This window comes from Helianthus annuus, chromosome 9, assembly GCF_002127325.2.
Source record: "Helianthus annuus cultivar XRQ/B chromosome 9, HanXRQr2.0-SUNRISE, whole genome shotgun sequence".
Taxonomy (NCBI): domain Eukaryota; kingdom Viridiplantae; phylum Streptophyta; class Magnoliopsida; order Asterales; family Asteraceae; genus Helianthus; species Helianthus annuus.
This window is the reverse complement of record NC_035441.2, coordinates 53,445,780-53,467,266: the sequence shown is the minus strand read 5'-3', so window position 1 is coordinate 53,467,266 and position 21,487 is coordinate 53,445,780. Positions and strand designations below refer to the sequence as shown.

The 21,487-nt window shown below is 34.8% G+C and overlaps 1 protein-coding gene across 2 annotated transcripts; it reads left to right on the top strand.

The window, feature by feature from the left end:
* Positions 1-543: 543 nt before the first annotated feature.
* LOC110877843 lies at positions 544-2,051 on the top strand. Of its 2 annotated transcripts, none has more exons than XM_022126062.2 (2): positions 544-813; positions 1,296-2,051. In XM_022126062.2, exon 2 carries the CDS (start codon positions 1,355-1,357, stop codon positions 1,829-1,831), a length of 477 nt encoding a protein of 158 aa, XP_021981754.1. In that variant the 5' UTR covers positions 544-813; positions 1,296-1,354; the 3' UTR covers positions 1,832-2,051. The 2 variants fall into 2 exon arrangements, with proteins under 2 accessions (XP_021981754.1, XP_021981755.1); XM_022126063.2 differs by having other exon boundaries at positions 553-813; positions 1,364-2,051.
* Positions 2,052-21,487: the final 19,436 nt, after the last annotated feature.

The following is a 21,487-nucleotide window of genomic DNA, read 5'->3' as shown; positions in this document are numbered from 1 at the left end:
GGTACCAACTATTCTCGTTAGTTTTTTAAAAAAAAATACCCGTTAAGACTTTTAGACGTATATTTTTTAACCATAACACAATGCATATAAATAGCCATTCAGTTTAAGGTACAACATAATATCTTCGAAAAACTTCGACAAACATGCCTCCTTATCATTGAAAACTCTTTCATTTCTCAAACTCGAAGTAGCACCGCAAAACGTTAAGGACGTGAGGAAATTGCCTTAGAAATCTTTTTACAAAAGACACCGACAAAACACTATCCGTTTAACTAAACGTGACCGCTACAAAGAAGTTTAAACTAAACACAAACCCATCCGAATATCGTATTTCGTGTCAAACCCCAAAGGCCCAAACGATAAACTCAAACAACAACCATCTTTATCTCCATTCCAACTAGTCCAAAATCTACGGCGGAATGAAATGATAACACTTCCAATAACCAAACAAACCACTAAAACGTAACCCATGTGAATTCTCTTTATGCTGACGTGTACCGAAACCTACAGGTCCCAAAACAAACAAATAATATACAGCTGGCACTCTCATCTTCCCCACATAATTCCTATATCTATACACCAATCCGCCATTAAAACACAGAAACCTAAACCTTCATTTCCACCATTTTCACCTCAATTCAACCTCTGGACTCCAATTCTCGAGCCACACAGGGCTCTGAAATGCATACGAGACTATTGCCGTTGTTCAAACTATTGTTGATCGGTGGAGAAGTTGTTGAAGAAGCTGCGTGGGAGAAAGAACGGTGAAATTGTTGCGAGATTTGAACGTTTGATAGTCAATCACGGACTCCGGTGAGTTTGATTTTGTTGATTTTGAGAAATTGTTGTTAATTTTGTTTGATTTGAATGTTTTTGAGTGTTTTCTAGGGTTATGTATCGAGAAATTAGGGTTTCTGACTCTGATTTCGAAAAATTGTCATTATGTATCCAGAAATTAGGATTTGTGACTCTAATTTCAGAAAATTATCATTAATTTGGTCCGATTTGAATGTTTTCTACTGTTATATATTGAGAAATTAGTGTTTCTGACTGTAATAAGTTTTTTTTTCGATAACTGTGATTTTGATTTCGTTAATTTCAAGAAATGGTCATAAATTTCAGTCCAATTTGAATTTTTTGGCATGTCTGATTGTATTCTACTGTTATATATCGAGAAATTAGGGTTTCTGAATTGTAAGTTCGTTTTCTACCATTACTGATGAGTTTAATTTCAAAAAATCATCACTAATTTCAGTTCAATTTGAATTTTTTTGAATGTTTTGATTGTTTTCTAGGGTGACACATCGAGAAATTAGGGTTTCTGACTCTATACTGTTTTTTTTTTCTGGCGATAATGGTGAAGGATACGGTTACAATGTCCGGTACCGAAGCAAAATTCACGACGGCGACGTCCTCCGGCAGCTACGGCGGTGGCGGTGACGTGGAGTGTGTGAAATGTGAGTGTTGTGGATTGACGGAGGAGTGTACGCCGTCGTACATTGCGGCAGTGAGGGAGAATAACAGCGGCCGGTGGATCTGTGGACTGTGTGTGGAGGCGGTGAAGGATGAGATGGAGAGATCGTGTTCGGAATCAGAGGAGGAAGCGTTGGATCGGCATATGAGGTTTTGTAAGAACTTCCGCTCGTCGGTTTGTTCTCCGGAGAAGAATGCCACGGAGGATCTTATTTCTGCTGTGAAGCAGCTTTTGATTAGAAGCTTGGATTCGCCGCGGTCAGGGTCCAGTCAGCCGGAGAGTTCTGATTGCCGGAGGTTATCGTCGGATGCATCGGTTGTGCGGTCAAGCGCGGGTCGTCTTCGTTTTGATGGTTGATGGGTTACCGGGTTTAAAAGATGATGAACTACGCCTGAACGAGACAAAAGATATCACGTGCAAAACGTTCGTCTTTTAGCTGTTAAAAAATATCTATAGATTTAAAGTTTAAAATGAACGAAATATATTTGAAAATTTTAAATGAGTAAATTTCTTTTTCATTCATGGTGGTTGATTATTATATCGTTTGGTATTGGAATTTTATTTACTACTTATTTGATGTCTTCTCTTCATTATGCATTTCTTTTTTGTTCAAGATGATTATGTTATAAATGGATGATGTAATTAACACAATGTTGTAATATAGGCGAGACAGGTTCGCTTCAAGTGGTTGTCATCTCAAGAGGTTGGAGACTAACCTAAACTAGTAGTTTACCGGTCCGATATCTGGATACATATGATTAGACCACCTGTAGTAGGGCAATTTTTAGTGTTTTTTGCTTTAAAAAACGCTCCACCATGCCCCCCAACCACCCCATGGGCGTTTTGGTCAAGAAATTTTGTTTTGGCGTTGTTTTTTCCACGTCATGTTCATTTTGTGTTGGTCAATGACCGTGCATCCCTTGTGTTTGGCCAATAACAATTTTTGATGGGTTTTTTTTAATTTAAATTCTATTACACTTCTTTTAACATAATGCCCACATCACCACTACACCCATTTTAGAAAAACGTCCCATAATGCCCCATTGCTGACTGGACTGTTACATGGCACAAAACGCACAAGAGTGAGGTGTCTTCCACTACGCATGGTTTTAACACCATCCAAACTCACTATATATTTTAATATCACGATGACTATTTATCCAACTATTAAGAACATCAATAACAATATCTATATTTAAGATAATTTTGACTTTTGATTTGATTTTGATTAGTAACTACAACTATTCTTTAATTGTCATACATACTAATTTAAAATCTTACATCTAATTCGCACAATTTAAAATATTTAATTAATTATTTGTAAATTGATTAACGTAGAAATTGTTAACACCATCAAATGAAGATAAATGAGATCTGTCAATGTTACATGTTTACAAAATTATTAAAAAAACTATCAATGACAACCAAACGTAGATTATATTTATTGTGTGTGTGTGTGGGGGGGGGGGTATTTGTGAATCACCCATTTGAACTTTGCATGTTTGTAGGAGAACATCGTCAGTTTTAAATATAAATGACAACTTTATTAACACAATGTTACACAAAATTAAAAAAAAAAAAACATATTGTATACCATAAAAATACATTTTCCTTAGTACAACACAAACGATTGTAACAAAAAACACAATCACCATGTTTGTAGGAGAACATGTTCAGTTTCTGAATGTAAATGACAATTTTATTAACACAATGTTACACAATGTATACCATAAAAATACATTTTCCTTAGTGTCGTGTGTGTGTGTGGGGGGAGGGGGTGTTATTTATATATCAGCCAGTTGAACCTAACATGTTTGTATGAGAACATGATCGATAACTACTGAACACTGTAACCTAAATGTTAAACCACTCATGCGTGTTTAAATGAAGGGAAAAAATATATATAAAAAACTCCAACGCAACTTAATAGCATTACCACAATGTAATGTATTCAAAATTTTACACAAAAAAACACATTGAGATAACAAACTAACTTTTGACAACAAACATAAGAATCCACTAAAATAAAACTACGACGACAAGTCTGAAATGACTACAAACCATTTCACCGTCTAACCATCATCATACATAAAAAAAAAAACTCCATAACTAAATAACCTAAAAACCTAACCTAACTTTTCCAAGAGAAAAACAACAACGAAACAAAAAATAAAAGTCTTCAAGCACGATCATATGGTAGCTTACCGTGGAGTGAAACAAAAACATCAATTAATTTTTTTACTAAGCATATCATCATCTTACGAATCTTGACCAAAACTGTCGATTTCAATCACCTCATCCCACTTCCAATTCTTAAGCGCCTTTGCTTTTTGATTACTTCTTTTGAACTTGCGAAGCTAAGAAATAATATGTCAGTCATTGATCTAGAATATTAACTAAACACATACTAAACAAATATTTGATGTACCAACCTTGTTCATCTCATGCCTCATATATTTGTCAGGACAACCAACCAACGCACCAAACTCCATGTCAAAGCCTTTATCTTTGTTCTGCCATTTACATAACATAATAAAAACCAAAACATAATAAGTTTCAGCATAAACATCACTAACTATCACTAACAAAATAATTTGCATACTTTAACATAAACGATTTACCTTTGCAGATTCGACTGAAGACATAGTCAGGTCAAGAAGTCTTCCAAACAATTCTTCAAACAAAAAAAAAACATATGTCAATCACTGTTTTAAAATTATATTACAAATATAAACCAAAAAAACACAATATCTGTCAAACAACATAATCATTTTAAAGGAAAAACAAAATAATACATAATAACACAAACTTCATCATAAGCTTGCTTATATAACTGTACATTCTCATTAGAGCAATGAGTAAAATTATGCAAATGTCCATCCACAAACTTGTCAGCCACAACCTAACAAAAAAAATGTCAATCATTGTTTTACAATGATAACACAAAGGCCTTCTAAAAACACAAAACAAATATAAAAAACACAATGCTATATAAATCACAATCCTTTGAAAAAAGAAAATGATATATACCTTTCCATCAACATTTGACGACTTCATAACTGTTGGGTGCTTCATATCCACAACGCTGTCCAACCAAGCAAACTGAAAAAGATAAACATTATTATTCAAATTAACAAACATGGTTAATTAAAACACAATGTGTAACACCCCGTGTTTTCCAAAGTCAAAGTCAAAGTCAAGTGTTGACTGTTATTGGAATTAAAGATTAATAAAGATTAATTTCATTTTAGTTTCATTTTGATTTTCGTATTATTTGGAGTAAGTGTTGTATAATCAAACTAATCGACCGATAATCGAACTGTGAATCAACGACCGACTGTGAATGTTAGGAAGTAACAATGCAATAAAGCTAGTCAATCAATAATCAAGCTAATCAAATCAATCATCAAGCTCAAGTGTGGGGATTTTAATGCTTTTATACGTGTGTGTGTGCCTTACGTGTTACTTGTGCATGTTTACTTTTATGTTAAAGTGTGTGGTGAATCAATCAAATCAATCAAGACTCAAAGGCGAATCAAACTCAAATGGAAATCGAACCCGAAATGGTTGTAAGGATGCTTGTATGTTGGATATAGTAGTTGAGACTAAAAGTAATTTGATTAGGAATTCTATCATTCTCAAATCATCGTTCATCGAACTCGAAATATCACAAATCGTCGCGAAACCACTCAAAACTAGGCAAGCCGTTCGAACAGGGCAACCTGATCGAACAGGCAAGCCGATCGAACAGGGCAACCTGATCGAACAGGCTAGCCGATCGAACAGGCTGTTCGATCGGACAGCTGCTCGATCAGGGATGCTGTTCGATCAGCTGACCCTTTCCTCTTTTGGAAGCCTATAAATAGGGCTGTCCTTGTCAAGCTTTCCACTTTTGGAAAAGCTCTGACCGACCAGCCTCTTCTTCTCACTAAATCTCAGATTTCTCTCAAACCGGTAAGTATTTCGCTCTAATCCTTGTACGTTTTTGTTCATTAATCGATTCTCCATCTTTCTATCTTTCAAAATCCGAATTTCATCCATGAAATCACCAAGATCTAGGTGTTCTTGAGTGATGTCATCATGGTGTTCTTGGTGTTCATCAAGAACTTCATGTTCTTGACTTCATTCAACCATGAATAAGCTAGATCTAACCGATTTCCACATAAATAACCTAAAATCTTCCAAAGATCTTAACATTTCACGGTGGAAAAGGATTGGAAGATGGGTTTTCATCTATCTTTCAACTCTTTTACACTCAAAAAGGTGAAAACGAGACTTGAACCGATTTACAAACCATTCTAAACAAACACATGGTTCACGATTCGGATTCTACCACGAGATTTACCGATCTCGGGTTAAACGTTAAACTTGGGTTCCAAACCGTCTCTGACCGAGTTTGGGTGATTCCTGCTCGAGTCAGTAGACTAAGTAGGGACTTCAGCTTTGTGGTTCAACTCGTAGTCAAAATATCTCTAAAACATCACCAAGTAACGGGAATAACCAAGTGTTAAGTGATAGGTTAACCAAATCGAGAAGCTGGCCGAACGGCTAGGCTGTTCGATCGAACAGCCTAACCGAACGACTAAGCCAGCCGATCGACTAGGCTAACCGATCGACTGGCACTTAGACCCACAAACACATGAAGTGTAGTATTGACGAGGTACTGTTCGATCGACTACGTCACTCGATTGTAAACATTACTACTCGGATCATGAGATACTATACCTCAAAACACTTAGACTTTTCGAAACATTGGAATGTCACCCGATCGAACATGCCAGCCGATCGAGTGACATATTTGAAAACAATGAAGTACTAGCCGATCGGTTGGGCTAACCGATCGAACAGCTGTTCGATCGGCCAACCTGAAAGGGTAGTACAAACCATCATACACAAACACATCCTTCACATCAAAGGAAGAAACAATCCACTTGAAGGAACCAGCCGATCGAGCCAGCCGGCCGATCGAATGGACGTTCGAACGGACTTCCAAACCAATCGAACAGCCCACTCGATCGAACTGCTGTCCGATCGAATGGCCTACTCGATCCAAGTACATTGTTTACTTTTTCCACGTTACTCATCGTTGTGTTATCGAACTATTCAGGCTAACCTATTCTCAGTGCTCCCTTCAATCCACATCAATCACAGTGAGTATACTCGACCCCTTTTTGCTTTCAGCACTTTTGGGTGTTACATACGTAATCTATCAAATTCACAAACAACACGAACTATTTGAACGCTAACCTACTTGCATGTATTACTTGTCTAAACGATTGCTGTTTATTATGTTTACACGTGGAGCGCTATCTACCTGCTTTAGCAACGTAGTACTATAGTTTGGACTCAGCACCCGTTCACACGGGGGTTGCTAAGGACAATTACTTGCATGGATTACGGTGGTAATCATGTATTGCGAACTGTCTCGGACAGTCAACCCGAAGTCGTTGGTATCGATGGTCCCATGTTGATAATTTACATGCATCGTTTGCCCTTGTGTACGTGTTTGGTTATGCGTAAACTTTTCGAACTCTATATGCTATATCAAACTTGTGTACTCACCTTTACATTATATGTATTGACTATTATTTTAACGTATGTGACAGGTGTTTAAGCTACTAGCGTGCTAGGGAAGCGAGGCAATAATAAGCTTCTAGGAGCCTGTGACCTTAGGACAGTGTCCACGTACCTGCTCCAGGGCCATAATTATCTGTAGATCTTGTACTGGCACCTGTAGTCAGTAAGATTTACGGATAGCCGTCTAGAAGTCTTAAGACAATATTTACATTCGGTCTGTAATAATTAAGAATTTGAGTTGTCGGAACAGTTCCCATATTGTTTAGTTGATTTCTATGATAACTCGTTATTATTTGGGACACGGTATGGGACGTGTTATATAACTGAATTGTATGATAGTTGTTATGGAAACTTCCGAACAATCTGTTTCGCTCAGTGCCGCGCCCCGATGATTCCGCCATCGGTTGGGGTGTGACACAATGCTATATAAATTAACAACTTACATGTTTCCTCATAATTGAATTTTCATCATACACAACATTGTCCATCGATCCGACCAAGCAAATTGAAGCAAAACACAAAACTAAATCAGAAACTCTTTTCGAAACATAAGAAACATCTTCAACACATAAATATGTAACGACCTTACATTGATATCCATTATTCAAATGATGTAATACAGAGTATACAAGGACATAATATACATCTTGTATGTAACTTCCACGAAGGAGTTATCGAAGATGTCGGATATGGTCGGAAAACTGATAGAACATGCAGCGATAAAAGCTCAGCTCAAATAACTACTGCACCTAAAAAAACTGCCAAATTTTGGGGGGTTATTCCGGTCAGGATTTATCCTTAGAATTAACCATCGATTTTGGACGGCCAAGATCATCTCGAAACCGGTTATTTTTGTAGTACTTTACCCGTCCGTGAGTCGAGTACCTATGATTAACACCATCCAAAATCACAGTATATTTTAATGTCACGATGACTTCTTATCCAACTGTGATTAGTAAGTACAACAGTTCTTGAATTGTTATACATACTAACTTAAATTCTCATATTTAATTCGCACAATTTAATATTTTAATTAACTATCTGTAAGCTGATCAATGTAGGTGTTGCGAACACCCAATAACGCTTACGGGACGGTTGGGGAAAGGGGTGCTATTGTATAATAACGGCTAAGGTGGCAGTGGGTGGCGCCCCATACCGACTACCTAATCATACATAAATTAAAACTTCAATAATAAAATCTGAATAATCATTCAAACCATAAAAGTAAATTCTAATTGTTTATATTCTTACGGTGCAGTATACTTGATCGTCTCCCCTCCATGATAATTAAATTTAAACCAATTAACCAAGAATACTTGATTGTCTCCCCTCTATAATAATTAAATTTAAACCAATTAACCAAATGCATGTATCAGCTCCACCAACTATTTACTTTTCCTATGCATCATAATTTAATATTAAGCAAATAAAATTATAATAAAACACATATAAATAACCTAATTGGATATGGGTGCGGTGCACAATAATCAAGATTTCTTTCTTGATAAACCAAGGACCCCAGCTTAACTTTTCATGTCCCCAAGGCCATCAATCTCCATAAAACACCTGATCCTATCCTTCAGTTCTCATGCCTATAACACCCACCTTCCTTGTTTTTTTTTTCTCTCAACGAAACCATCTACGTTTTATTCACATTACAAGATCATGAGAAACCACTGAAGTTAGAAGAATATTATTCAAGTCTCAAACCTGTAAGATTAAAACGATGAATGTTTTTATATAAAAGCACAATGCTATAGTATAGTACAATGCTACATATATAGAACAGAAACAACTACAAAACCTCGTTGTCTAATAAAAACACAATGACATAACACAATGTGGCAATAAAACTTCACCTCGTGAAACTGCTACACCTAAAAAACATTCAAATTATGGCCATAACCAATTGGTGGTTATTCTGGTCAGGATTAAACCTCATAATTAACCGTCTAATTTGTACGGTCAAGATCAATCGCACACCTTTATATAGGAATATAAAGAAACTCCAATTACCCATGAAACTGCATTTGTTTTCTTTTTCAAATTGCTTCCTTTTTTGTTGGAAGTGTCTTAGGTGGAGAATGTCGGCATAAAATCATGAGGGGAAATAACTAATTAGCAGTTTTTTATTTAATTTTATAGTTATTTTGTTTGATCATGGAATGTTATCTCCTATTTATTAGGCTGACCAGGGCAAAGTGTCAACCTGAACTGTCTTTAGGAGAAAATTGCTTCAATTAAGAAGTAACTACCTGAACTGTCTTTAGGAGAAAATTGCTTCAATTAAGAAGTAACTGTTACATATTCAAAAACACAATGTCTTCAAAAATACAATGTTAAATTGTTTGTATTTAATTATGTGTTACTAAAAGGGTTAACTTTGTACAATAGTAACCAAGTTTCAAAAGTGTTCTAATTAGGTCACTCATAATTTTTTTTGTTTCAATTAGGTCATTCAAGTTTCATTTGATGTTTCAATCCTAGATATTTTACCTAAATAGAAGGTCATCCATCCTAAATGGAATTTATTTAGGTTTTTTTATTTAAAAAATTTGTTGACATGGCACATAAATGCCAAATGGGTTAGAAAAAATGCGAAATAGATTTAATTTTTTTTTTAAAAATTGTAGAAAAGTTAAAAAAAATACGAAAAAATTAAAAATTATGATTTTTTTTTCAAAATCTCAAAAAAGTTATCAAAATTTTTATAAAATCGTGAATAATAGTTAGATGTCAGTAAATTTTTAATAAAAGAAATTACTAATTACTCCTACACCAAAAACATTTAAATTATATTCATAAAAGAAGATAAACAACTAACCATAAATAAATGTCATGTATGACTATGACTTGCTATTCAGGTAAAATATCTAGCATTAAAACACCAAAATAAAGTAGAATGATGTAATTGGAACAATAAATTTTATTAGTGACCTAATTGGAACACTCTTAAAACTTCATTACTATTCTGTAGCATATTCCCTTACTAAAATACATAAATAACCGTCAAGATTGGACGTATTAAAAACACAATGTTAAATTGCATGTATATTATGTGTAACTTAGTTACATAAATATTGACTTATGACTTTTCTAACACAATGATTTATAATACTGCAGCTTATAGCTCATGGGAAAACATTCGAACACATTTTAATGCATTAATAATGGTTAAACAAAATTGATACATCCTGAGTTTTATTTGTTAAAAATGTAATATCTATTAAGAGATCGAACTAATGGTTGTTTCTTAATATATAATTTAAGTTTTTCTTTTAGGTGTTGCGTGCTGCAACTAAAATTGATCCTCTGCATGCTGCAACTCAAATTCATCCTGACACAAATATTAATACACCTTTAAATAATATTATATATTACTTTGTTACATGTTTAATTAAAGTTAATGATTTTTAGAGGTAAATTAAGTTTTAAGTTTTTCGTTGTTGCCAGATGATACATTAAAAAATGAATAATTGGATTTAGTGACGAATTTTATGTTACCTATATTTTATTGCACAGTGGGGAGTAATTTTAGGTAACTTCCTAACTGTGGCACTCTAAAAAAGCTGCCAATTTTTTGGGGGTTATTACGGATGAGATTTAATCTCACAAATAACCGCCATGATCGAACAACCCAGATTAACGTAGGTGTTGCTATTACCATAAAATTAACAAACAAAAAAAGATGCAATTTCTTTTTATAAAGTTGGGACTTTATCCTTGTTAGTGCTGTCTATAATGATATCTGAATCAAAAACTTGCAATTGGTATTTTTGTTTCTCTCCTATTTTGTAAAAAAGGAAACTCAGATATACGTTTAATGTAATCCATCTCCTTTGTTCTTAGGTTTATCTCAGCAATCTCATCCCATTCTTGAACTATAATGAACTTGTTATATCCATTGATATAGTGCACAGATGACCTAATCATCAATGGCATAGACATACCGCGTAGAAAAGAAATCACTTTTGACCAGGTTTCATTTTGCAGTTTCCACGATTCAAGATCCATGCTAAACATTCTGATACTAACATATGTAGTTCATCTCGAATTGTGTTTTTACAACGATTTTTTTTATAAATGCTTTGGTTTTTTGTATAATATTGTGTTAGAAAATTTGGACTTTGTAGCCAACTCCTAGCCTATATTTACCTAAATACCCCATGTAAATATTAACCGCTCAAGTTAACTACCTTCTGGAAAAATGAGAGTTAGTGGGGGTTGAGGGATGTTATTTATTTATCAAGAAAGAAAAGTTTTATTAACCATTAATAAAACAGTTGATGTTATCAGTTTTGTAGGAGAACATGGTCGACAACTACAAAAGCGGTTTAACCTGAATAATAAACTTCTAATACATATCCTAATTAAAATTATAATGGAGGGAAATATACATAAAAAATTGGAAGTCGATGACATTGTATGAGTACCTTATAAAAATTATATGTCATTTGTTTCTAAAAAAATTATACGAGCATTTTTTGTCTTTAATATGAGTACTCTATTCTTATATTTTTGAAAAAAAAAAAAAACAGTTGTGTAAAACAGAATTGACATAACATAAACACAATGAGTATTAAACTAAAAACACAATGGAGAGTAGACTAAAAACACATCTGACATCAGATAAAAACCACAATAAACAACAAACAAACTAAAACACAGTGAACAAAGACTAAAACACAACAAACAATAAATTAAACACAATGGACAACATAAAAAAACACAATGGACAAACAGAAAAAAAACACAATGGATAATAAACTAAACACAATGACCGGAACCTATAACACAATGTGTATAAATCCCACTCAGTTGAAAACTAGGGCTGTAAACGAACCGAACGAACACGAACAAGGCCATGTTCGTGTTCGTTCGTTAAGGAACAAGCTTGTTCATGAACTGTTCACGAACGCTTACCGAATGAGATTTCTTGTTCGTGTTCGTTCATTAAGGAAACGAACACGTTCGTGAACTATTCACGAACACTTACCATATGCTAATGAACTCTAACAAATGTTCATGAACATAAATGAATACAAACGACGTTTATGAACACAATATTCATTTTAGAATAAAATCTGCATTTTCATCACAAACATTATGAAGAATCCACAAAAAATAAATAAACACTTAACATAATTATCCGAACAGAGTTGGCGTGATTATCAAAAACATGATAAACACAAAATTAAGAGTTTGTTATGCCTTAACACAAACTAAAATTGAAATAGTGAAATGAGGGATGTTGTGAGAGGCATATATGATAACTAGGGTTTCAAATTTTTAAAAACTAGAAATAATAAAAAAAATACAACATATAAAAACCTTTAACGAACTAACACAAATAAATATTAACAAGCAAACATAAATGAACTCATCACCGAACGCTCACGAACATAAACGAACACGTTACCGAACATTCATGAACATAAACGAACGAACGCAACCTCTGTTCATGTTCGTTCGTTTAACTTAACGAACGAAATTTCTTGTTCATGTTCGTTCATTTACTAAACAAACGAACATAAACGAACTTCCCGCCAAACGGTTCACGAACTGTTCGCTGAACGTTTGGTTCGTTTGCAGCCCTATTGAAAACACAATAATCAAAACTAATAGCACAATGTATAGAACACTCAAATATAACACCATCTTCATTGTGTCATTGTCACACCCCGATTTCCACGTGTCTCACCGGTGGGCCCGGTGGGGGATTACCGTGACGATGTGTCACACCCCAACCGATGGCGGAAACATCGGGATGAGACGAACAAATTGCTCAAAACAACATAACACCAAATGTGACAATAATTTATTTAATTCATTTCATAAACTCTAAAGTGAAATACATAGTTCCAAACAATACAACATATTGTTCAACAATAATTCAAATGTTATGTGGGTTTCTAGAGTTCATCCTAGCTTGATTCTTGAATCTTGTACTTTCAACCTGCAATATGTATTAAAATAATATCAACAAAAACATGTTGGCGAGTATACAAGTTTTCATACATAGCATAGTACGTGTTTAAAATGTTTACTCATATCCAAATGTGAAATACAATATCATGTAAACAGTATATACTCGAAACGATGTTACTCTATGTGCCCAAACCAAAGTTTAACGCAATTAATGTGTACCCATACGAGTTTGAGTATGTTTGACATAGTTTAAACCTAACAATACCTGCTCATAGAACAGGAGGGGCGTTTCTCAACCTATAGCGCTACCATTGTTAGGGGAGGCTTGTACGAAGTTAATGAACACATAGTCATTAGGTGTTTACAATAGCATAACATGTCTAACATGATTAAAATGTATCACATAGAGTAAGGATAGAGTGTGCATAAAATGTTTAATGTGTTGTGTGGTTTGATATGTAATACATATTGCACCCAAAAGTGGAAAATAGAAAATGGGTCATGTATACTCACAGTGATTGCGTTGCGATTCTTGTAAAGAGAATATGAGGATTGTTCCAAGTGTCGTTGCACAAGAGATTTACCCTATTAATTTTGAGTATTTGTTAAATATTGGGCATTTTGGGTTTATTTAAATAACAAGGCAAACTAATATTTCTAAGATATCTAATAACAATATGCCTTATTCTATATATTTTGTATTTATGACAATTTATTTATAAATAAATAATTCACAATTAATACTGATTATAATAAGATTACTGATTTTATCAGAATGATATAAATGTTATTACTAAATTGTTGGATAGTAATTATGATATGCGAATATATATATATATATATATTTATATGTATATATAACATGATAATTCTAATTATTATAAAATAATAATTCTAATTTAATGAAAATAAAGATATAAATTCTGAATAACATTTCAAATTGTAAATTTTAAATACAAATTCTGATTTAATTAAAAATTAAATAATAATTCAGATTTAAATAAAAATTCTGATTTAAATAAATAGTAATTTCTGATATTATAATTTCTGGTTAAAAATAAAATATAAATCCTGAATATTATTTGAAATAATAATCCTGATTTAAATTCTGATTTAAAATAACTAATATAAATTCTGGAATTTATAAATAAATCTGATTTAAATAATATTTCAGATTTAAAATATAAAAGTAATTCTGATTTAATTAATATTTCTGAAATATAAGTTCTGATTTAAATAAATAATACTTCTGATAACAAATCTGATTTTATAAATAAAACAGAAACAATAATTCTGTTATAAAGTTAATATTTCAGATTTTAAAAAGATATATTTATAAATCTGTTTTAATACAAATAATAGTAATACTAATTATATTAATAATCTGTTTATAATAATAATATTAATAATAATAATAATAATATTAATAATAATAATAATAATAAAAAGAACAAAACAGGTTACCGGCGATCTTATCCGGCGACGGTGGCGGGGGAGCAGTCGCTTTCTCCGACGAGGTACTCGGTTACTTCGGTGAGTTTCAACGATCAAAGAGAGGGTTGTCGAGAGGTGTCAAAACCGGTTTGTGGGAGTGAATGAGGTGTGGGTTTTGGAACAAAGGTGCCGGGTATTTATATAGTGGTTCGGGTGGTCGGATTTAGGAAACAAGGGAGTGATTAATTGCCGGTGATTTCCAATCACCTATCTTTGGTAACCGGATTCTTGCTTGGTGTTAAAAACGGAAACGCGAAATTAGTCTTCGATCCTGTTCAATCAGCGAGATTTGGTACATGTTCGAAATGGAAAATATGGTTGTTAAAAAAAATGAACTCACGAGGAAAGGAAAGTCTTGCTGTTGCTGAATTTCAGTTTTGGGCGGCAACTTTCAAAAAGGAAATGATTGAAATCGCGTATAAGAGAATTAGGAAACCAGATTTATCAGCTCCGGAAAGGAGGATAAACTGGTTAAGTTGTTGTTTGTGAAGGTTGAGGTCTCTGGTTCGATCCCTGGCACGCGCATAAAATCCCTTTTTTTTGGTTTTTTTGATTTTAACTGAACTAACTGGGTTAGCCACTAACTGAGTTTTCTAACTCAGTTAGTGCTGCCCTTTAATAAAATTAACCTGGTTAGGCTCATTTAACCGGGTTTTCACTAACGGGGTTAGATTAACTAACAAAAATGCTTAAAAATTCAGTTTTTAATATATATTTATTTATTTATTTAATTTTAATTATTAATTTATTTATTTAAAATAATAATAAATAGTATAAAATCATTTTAACCCAAATTTTGATATTTCAACCGAATTAACGTACGAATTCCCAATTTTCGTACGGTTTAGGGTAATCTCTTGGCAACGATGAGTTTAAGAGCTGAGATTAGAATATCTTTCCACTGTTTTTACGTGTTTAACATTGTTTGACGTGTTTCAACGTGTAATAACACAACATAGTATTAAACAAGTATATGATCAAAATGATGCATTTTTTCATTACGATTCAAGTCTCGAAGTGAAATTGAAAGTACAATTGACTAAAATAGGAAAGTACCAGTCAACAAGCTATAAGTAGAAAGTTCAAAAACGCGAGGCGTTACAGTCTCCCCTACTTTAGGAGATTTCGTCCTCGAAATCTAAGAGGAAACTTTTGAAAAGATTATATCTAAAGGTTTATAAAATGAGACTTTGATCATAGGATTTTTATTTAGGAAAATTGGTTTCATGAATGTATCACATAGCACCTTGTCTTTCACATGAATTGCCAAATAGTTTTACATAGAATAGCATTGCACATAGAATAACATGATGATACACATAGAATATCATGTACCATGAAAGCAGGATAAATTTAGTTTGTCCACGAGAGAGTATCATTAATTGTTTTAGGTTACGACAATAGTGCGAAATGTGTCTCCTAGCTAGAAATGAATGAGACGTTCAAAGTAAAATCACATAGAAATTGAGATAACATAAAAGAGATTTAACATAAAACATGGATTGTCACGGAACGTAACATATGACACTTCCAAAGTGAATCGAAGACCTTCTCGAATTAAGGAAACGTGCTTTGGCCTAATAGGTATTAGTACTCTCATCGATGGTCCCCAGGTAGGCAACGGGTCCTTAATGGATTTATACGAATGCCAAACCTAGACAGGACGTCCCGACTACCGGTACTTAACCCTTCCAGTTACTACACGTTCCTAATCGATTGGGAAATCGAGACTTTGGTGAGAGCGAAAATCGAGGAGTGGGACTAGTTAACAAGATGCGAGTATCACCTCTAACTTGATAACATCGTACCCTAACGTGGTTGGTACTTATCAAAAGATAAGGGTCCACTAGAGTATGAAATGGAAAACTCCCAACAAGGTTTGGATATCACTCCTAACTTGAGGGTAGATTTCGTGCAAAATCAAAGTACAGCTGAGTGAAATTCATCACCAAGTGTGGGAATCACCCCTATCTTGATGAATCATTTCGATTGTGTTGTAAGAGTGTTTTCAAAGCCTCCAAGTGTGTATTGTGTTAGCCTTAGGAAAGGCATGTATATTAAAAGTCCAAAAGAAAGTAGAGGGAAGCAAAGAAGATAGAAAGGAAGTTGTTTTAAGCAACACATAGTGAAAAGCTCCTAAACTATAGACTAGGCAAGGCATTCCTAATTCCCTATAGTTATGGCTCTGATACCAATCTGGTATCAGAGTACTCCTACTATAGACTAGGGAAAACTAAGGCAATCCTACCTAATTCCCTATAGTTATGGCTCTGATACCAATCTGTCACACCCCAACCGATGGCGGAAACATCGGGATGAGACGAACAAATTGCTCAAAACAACATAACACCAAATGTGACAATAATTTATTTAATTCATTTCATAAACTCTAAAGTGAAATACATAGTTCCAAACAATACAACATATTGTTCAACAATAATTCAAATGTTATGTGGGTTTCTAGAGTTCATCCTAGCTTGATTCTTGAATCTTGTACTTTCAACCTGCAATATGTATTAAAATAATATCAACAAAAACATGTTGGCGAGTATACAAGTTTTCATACATAGCATAGTACGTGTTTAAAATGTTTACTCATATCCAAATGTGAAATACAATATCATGTAAATAGTATATACTCGAAACGATGTTACTCTATGTGCCCAAACCAAAGTTTAACGCAATTAATGTGTACCCAAACGAGTTTGAGTATGTTTGACATAGTTTAAACCTAACAATACCTGCTCATAGAACAGGAGGGGCGTTTCTCAACCTATAGCGCTACCATTGTTAGGGGAGGCTTGTACGAAGTTAATGAACACATAGTCATTAGGTGTTTACAATAGCATAACATGTCTAACATGATTAAAATGTATCACATAGAGTAAGGATAGTGTAACACCTCGAAAAATTTCGTCCAATAATGTCTTGACACGTGTCATAAGGTTCCGTTATGTGAAAACATACTTTAGAGGGACCAAAAGTGACAAACGGTGAAAACTATGGAACGTAAGGGTCCAAAGTGTCAACAATGGATAAATAGACTCTATGATAACCCTACATAATGTTCATAACCTTTAACGGATGGTTCATGGATCATACGACGCGGAAATTGCACAAAAGTGAAGTATTTCAAACTATAGGGGCCAAAAGTGTCAACATGTTTAATTTATACCTCTGAGTGAACTTTTGGCAGACCCGAAGCTTTGTATAGCTAAAATATACTCACTAGAATATGTGGTAAAAATTTCATGAAGTTTCGTCAACGTATGAGAAAGTTATGGCCAAAACCGTACTTAAGGGACTAAAAGCGTCAACGTCGAATTTCAGGGCTTTTCGGTTGAGCGCAAAGTTATCCGAGGGCATTACCATGTTGGTAAAAGTCCTAAGGTTCTTAGAAACCAAGATTGGGGGTTTACGGGTCGAGAAAAGTAGCCAAAACATCGCGTACAAGTCCAGGGGCCAAAGCTGTCAAGTTTAAAACTTGTTTTGGCTGAACCAGGGTCAGGCGACCCGCCTGGGAAAGCCCAAGCGGGCCGCGTGGGTTGCCCAGCGACAGAAACTTCGGTTTTGGTTGATTTGGGTCCGATTTCAAGTGCCATACAGCTCATTTGCACCTCCAATTAACCCAATAACATGCCATGCATGCCTACTACTACAGTAGCCTCGAATTTATGGCCATAAATCAGATTATTGAGCTCATTCTTGGACATTTGCATTAGTAACCAAGTGCTCTCAACATTCAAGAACTTCAAGGCAGCTTCCTGGAGACAATCTGAGCAACAAGGCCGACTCCTAGTGCTCACTAAACACCTATAGGACCTTTGTAAGCCTTCAATTCGTTCTTTAATCCGTTCTTGTTGTGTTTATTGATAAAAGTCAAACTGGGTGTTCATAACCTTTGACTTTCTGATTAAACGGATTTCTTTCAGTCATTTCTCGAATTGAAACTTGTTATAGATTGGTATTTATGTGGGAAACAAACCCTCTAAAGGGTACTACCTGATTCCCACTACATGCATGATGAATGTCGAGTCAAACCTATTCCTAAAAAGTCAACAGAAACGATTTTTGTGAAAAAAATGACATGATTAATGATATAGATGACATGCAACCTGATTGATCATTAAAAATAACTCGCAATACATATAAGAATGTGTTTTAATCATCATCAACTCGACGATCTATAGTATAGCCACGAATCGGAACCGAAAGTCTTGTAAAACGATTATTTCGTAGACTATCGATTCGGATTCGTACATGCATGTTCGAGATCTGTATTGGAAAGTATTTTTGACTATTTTTATTTTAGTTGAACTTTCTGGAATTTTCTTTGATTGAGTCTATGCTTAGCCTATTCGAATGCATGTTTCCGGTTTATGCATAAAGTGGACTATTTTGCCCTTTTTGATTTAAAACGGGATTTTTGGAAAAGTAAAAGAGTAGAGATCTTTATTTTTATTATATAAACTTGCACCGAAAGTTTCGGATCAGTTGGTGGTCCAGATTGTGAGTTATGGCCATTAGCGTAAAACTATATTATAAATTTACATAAACGGTCCTTTTCGCGTAGAACCCGTTTCTGGCCACGTTTTGCTGCAAAACTTTTTACCAACTGATGTATTATAATATTCTGGGAATTTTGATGATTTTTAATTAATTTTTGGCTGAACGGATCCTAGATCGCCTAGTCATTTCGGCTTATGTCGGTTTTGACCGTTTTAGCCATAAAATGAGTTTTACACATCCTTTTGACCCGAAACCTTTTTCTACTGATTTTATATGATGAATAAATTATTTTAAGTATTCTGGAAATATAAAAATCTCAGATTTAATTTGAAAACCCGAAAACGCCCCTAAATCGCATATTTAGCGTTTTAAGCGCATAGTAAGCGTTATACTTGTTTTTAACATATAAGACCTATACCTACTGATGTGTTTAGCATATTTTCATATAAAAACAGTAAGTATAAGTATATAAACTCAGACTTCCAGTTTTGGCATTTTTAGCCCTTGTGAAATTACTAAAATACCCCTACGGTGCATAGTTTGGTTTTAAATGACAGATTTGATAAATGGGTCATACCCTACTGATATAATATGTTATATTAAGTATATTTACTGTATGAACCAGACCCGAAACTCAGATTTCTAATTTTACTCTTTTATTATCTTTTAAATGACCAAAATGCCCTTCTAAGGCATAAATTGAGCTTAAAATTATCCCGGGCAATATAGAACATAACTTACTGATATAATATCATATTTTAAGCATATTATCTCAGGGAACTTGCATTTGAATCATCTGACTACCCGTATCGTCCTTTTCGCGTTCGGTTCGGTTTACGTAACTAGTTTGCGTAAATTGACCGAAACGGGTCAAACGATATCATTTTTATTTCAAAATCCAGAATGTATTTAGTATACCCATATTATACAAGTATTCAAACTTGTCGGGTCTAAATCACATTCTATCCGGTCTTTCGCTTAATCGTGCGTAAACCGTATCATTCCTAAAACTAACCGGTCAAAGCTTAAGCTTAAATAAAAGGCCGTTAGGAATCTAATAGGTTAATTATAAACCTTTGTTCCAGATTAGGAGGCCCGGTAAAAGCTACCAACACTTAGCATTTGTGACTTATACTTGCTCAGGTAAATACATTTTGACTTATTTTCCCTATACGGGCTTGGGGTACGGTATTTAAAATACCGCTTGATCGGGCGCACAAGTCCTGCGCCTTATAGGTGTACAGTCTTGAATAGCTTGTGCGACTTCGTTTAAACAGTTTTGTCTTACTTAAAGGCTTTGGGGGGTTATTGACCGTGTCCCGGATATCCTTGGCATTATCTTACGAGATGGCCACGACCAGAGCACGGGGTGTAGGCGTACACCCGTCGTGTATAACTCTTTGATGTGGTGTGTCAATTAAATCTCTAGCCCGGACAGTAGATCCCGGGCCACCAGAGATATAAGTGCATGTAATTCGTTCACAAGTTTATATTATATAATTATCCCAAGTTAATAAAAATATTTATGCCTTGTGCATTTAAATCAATTTTCAATCATTTTCAAAATGAGTCAGTCGATTTGTATTTACCAGTGTAAACTGACGTATTTTTCCCAAAAGGTTAAGTGCAGGTACTATACGGAAATAGGCTGGTTGTTTCCTAAGAGCGTCCACTATAGTCTCGCAAGCTCGGACGACAATTATCTGTTGAACTATTTTTATCTTATTTTATTTGATCCGCCTGTGGATCCATTTCAACTACTGTGATATTTATTATTGCACTTTATTTAAAGTTGAAATGTTTCTATTCTGCTTCCGCTGTGCATTATTATATTGTGTTGATTGTCTATGACGATGCCAACTACGTCACTGTACCCCACACCGGGCCCACCGGTGACACGTGGAAATGGGGGTGTGACAGGTTGGTATCAGAGCCAACGCTGAGTAAATTAAACACTAGTCTTTTGTGTTTAATCTCAGTTACACAATTGCACATTCCTCGATTTTCGAGTCTAGACAAAGAACTTAGGAAATGTTCAACTTTTCGTTTAATTTATTTTTATTATTTTGCATTGTCTTATATATTTTGTTGTGCAACTTGTTTGACTTTTGACAGGATCACTATGCCGCCACGAATGAGAGGTCGAGGAGGATTTGCTACATCCCACGACCATGAGGCAGGGCCCTCACATAGGCGAGCACCATCCGCCACGCACAACACAGCCGCCAACGACCTTTGGAGGTCTTTTGCCGAGCCTGCTAGGCACTCGGTATCCGCCAGCACTTCACCGTCTTTACCCCACTCGTTTGGGCCCCACTCAGAGAATGGGCCCCATGGTTCGCATGGATCCTACATACCTTTGCACCAGTCACCGCACCAGTATCCAGCGCCAGTCTACCAGGGTTTATATGACCCTAATGCTTTTGCGGATGAGCCAGTGGGTCATAACCCACTTGGACCGGAGGACCACTTTTCTGGTGGTCACGAGATGGACGTCGACGAGGA

Bases quoted from the DNA above. Each gene is read 5' to 3' on its own strand.
- LOC110877843 (XM_022126062.2), top strand. From the start codon at position 1,355: ATGGTGAAGGATACGGTTACAATGTCCGGTACCGAAGCAAAATTCACG.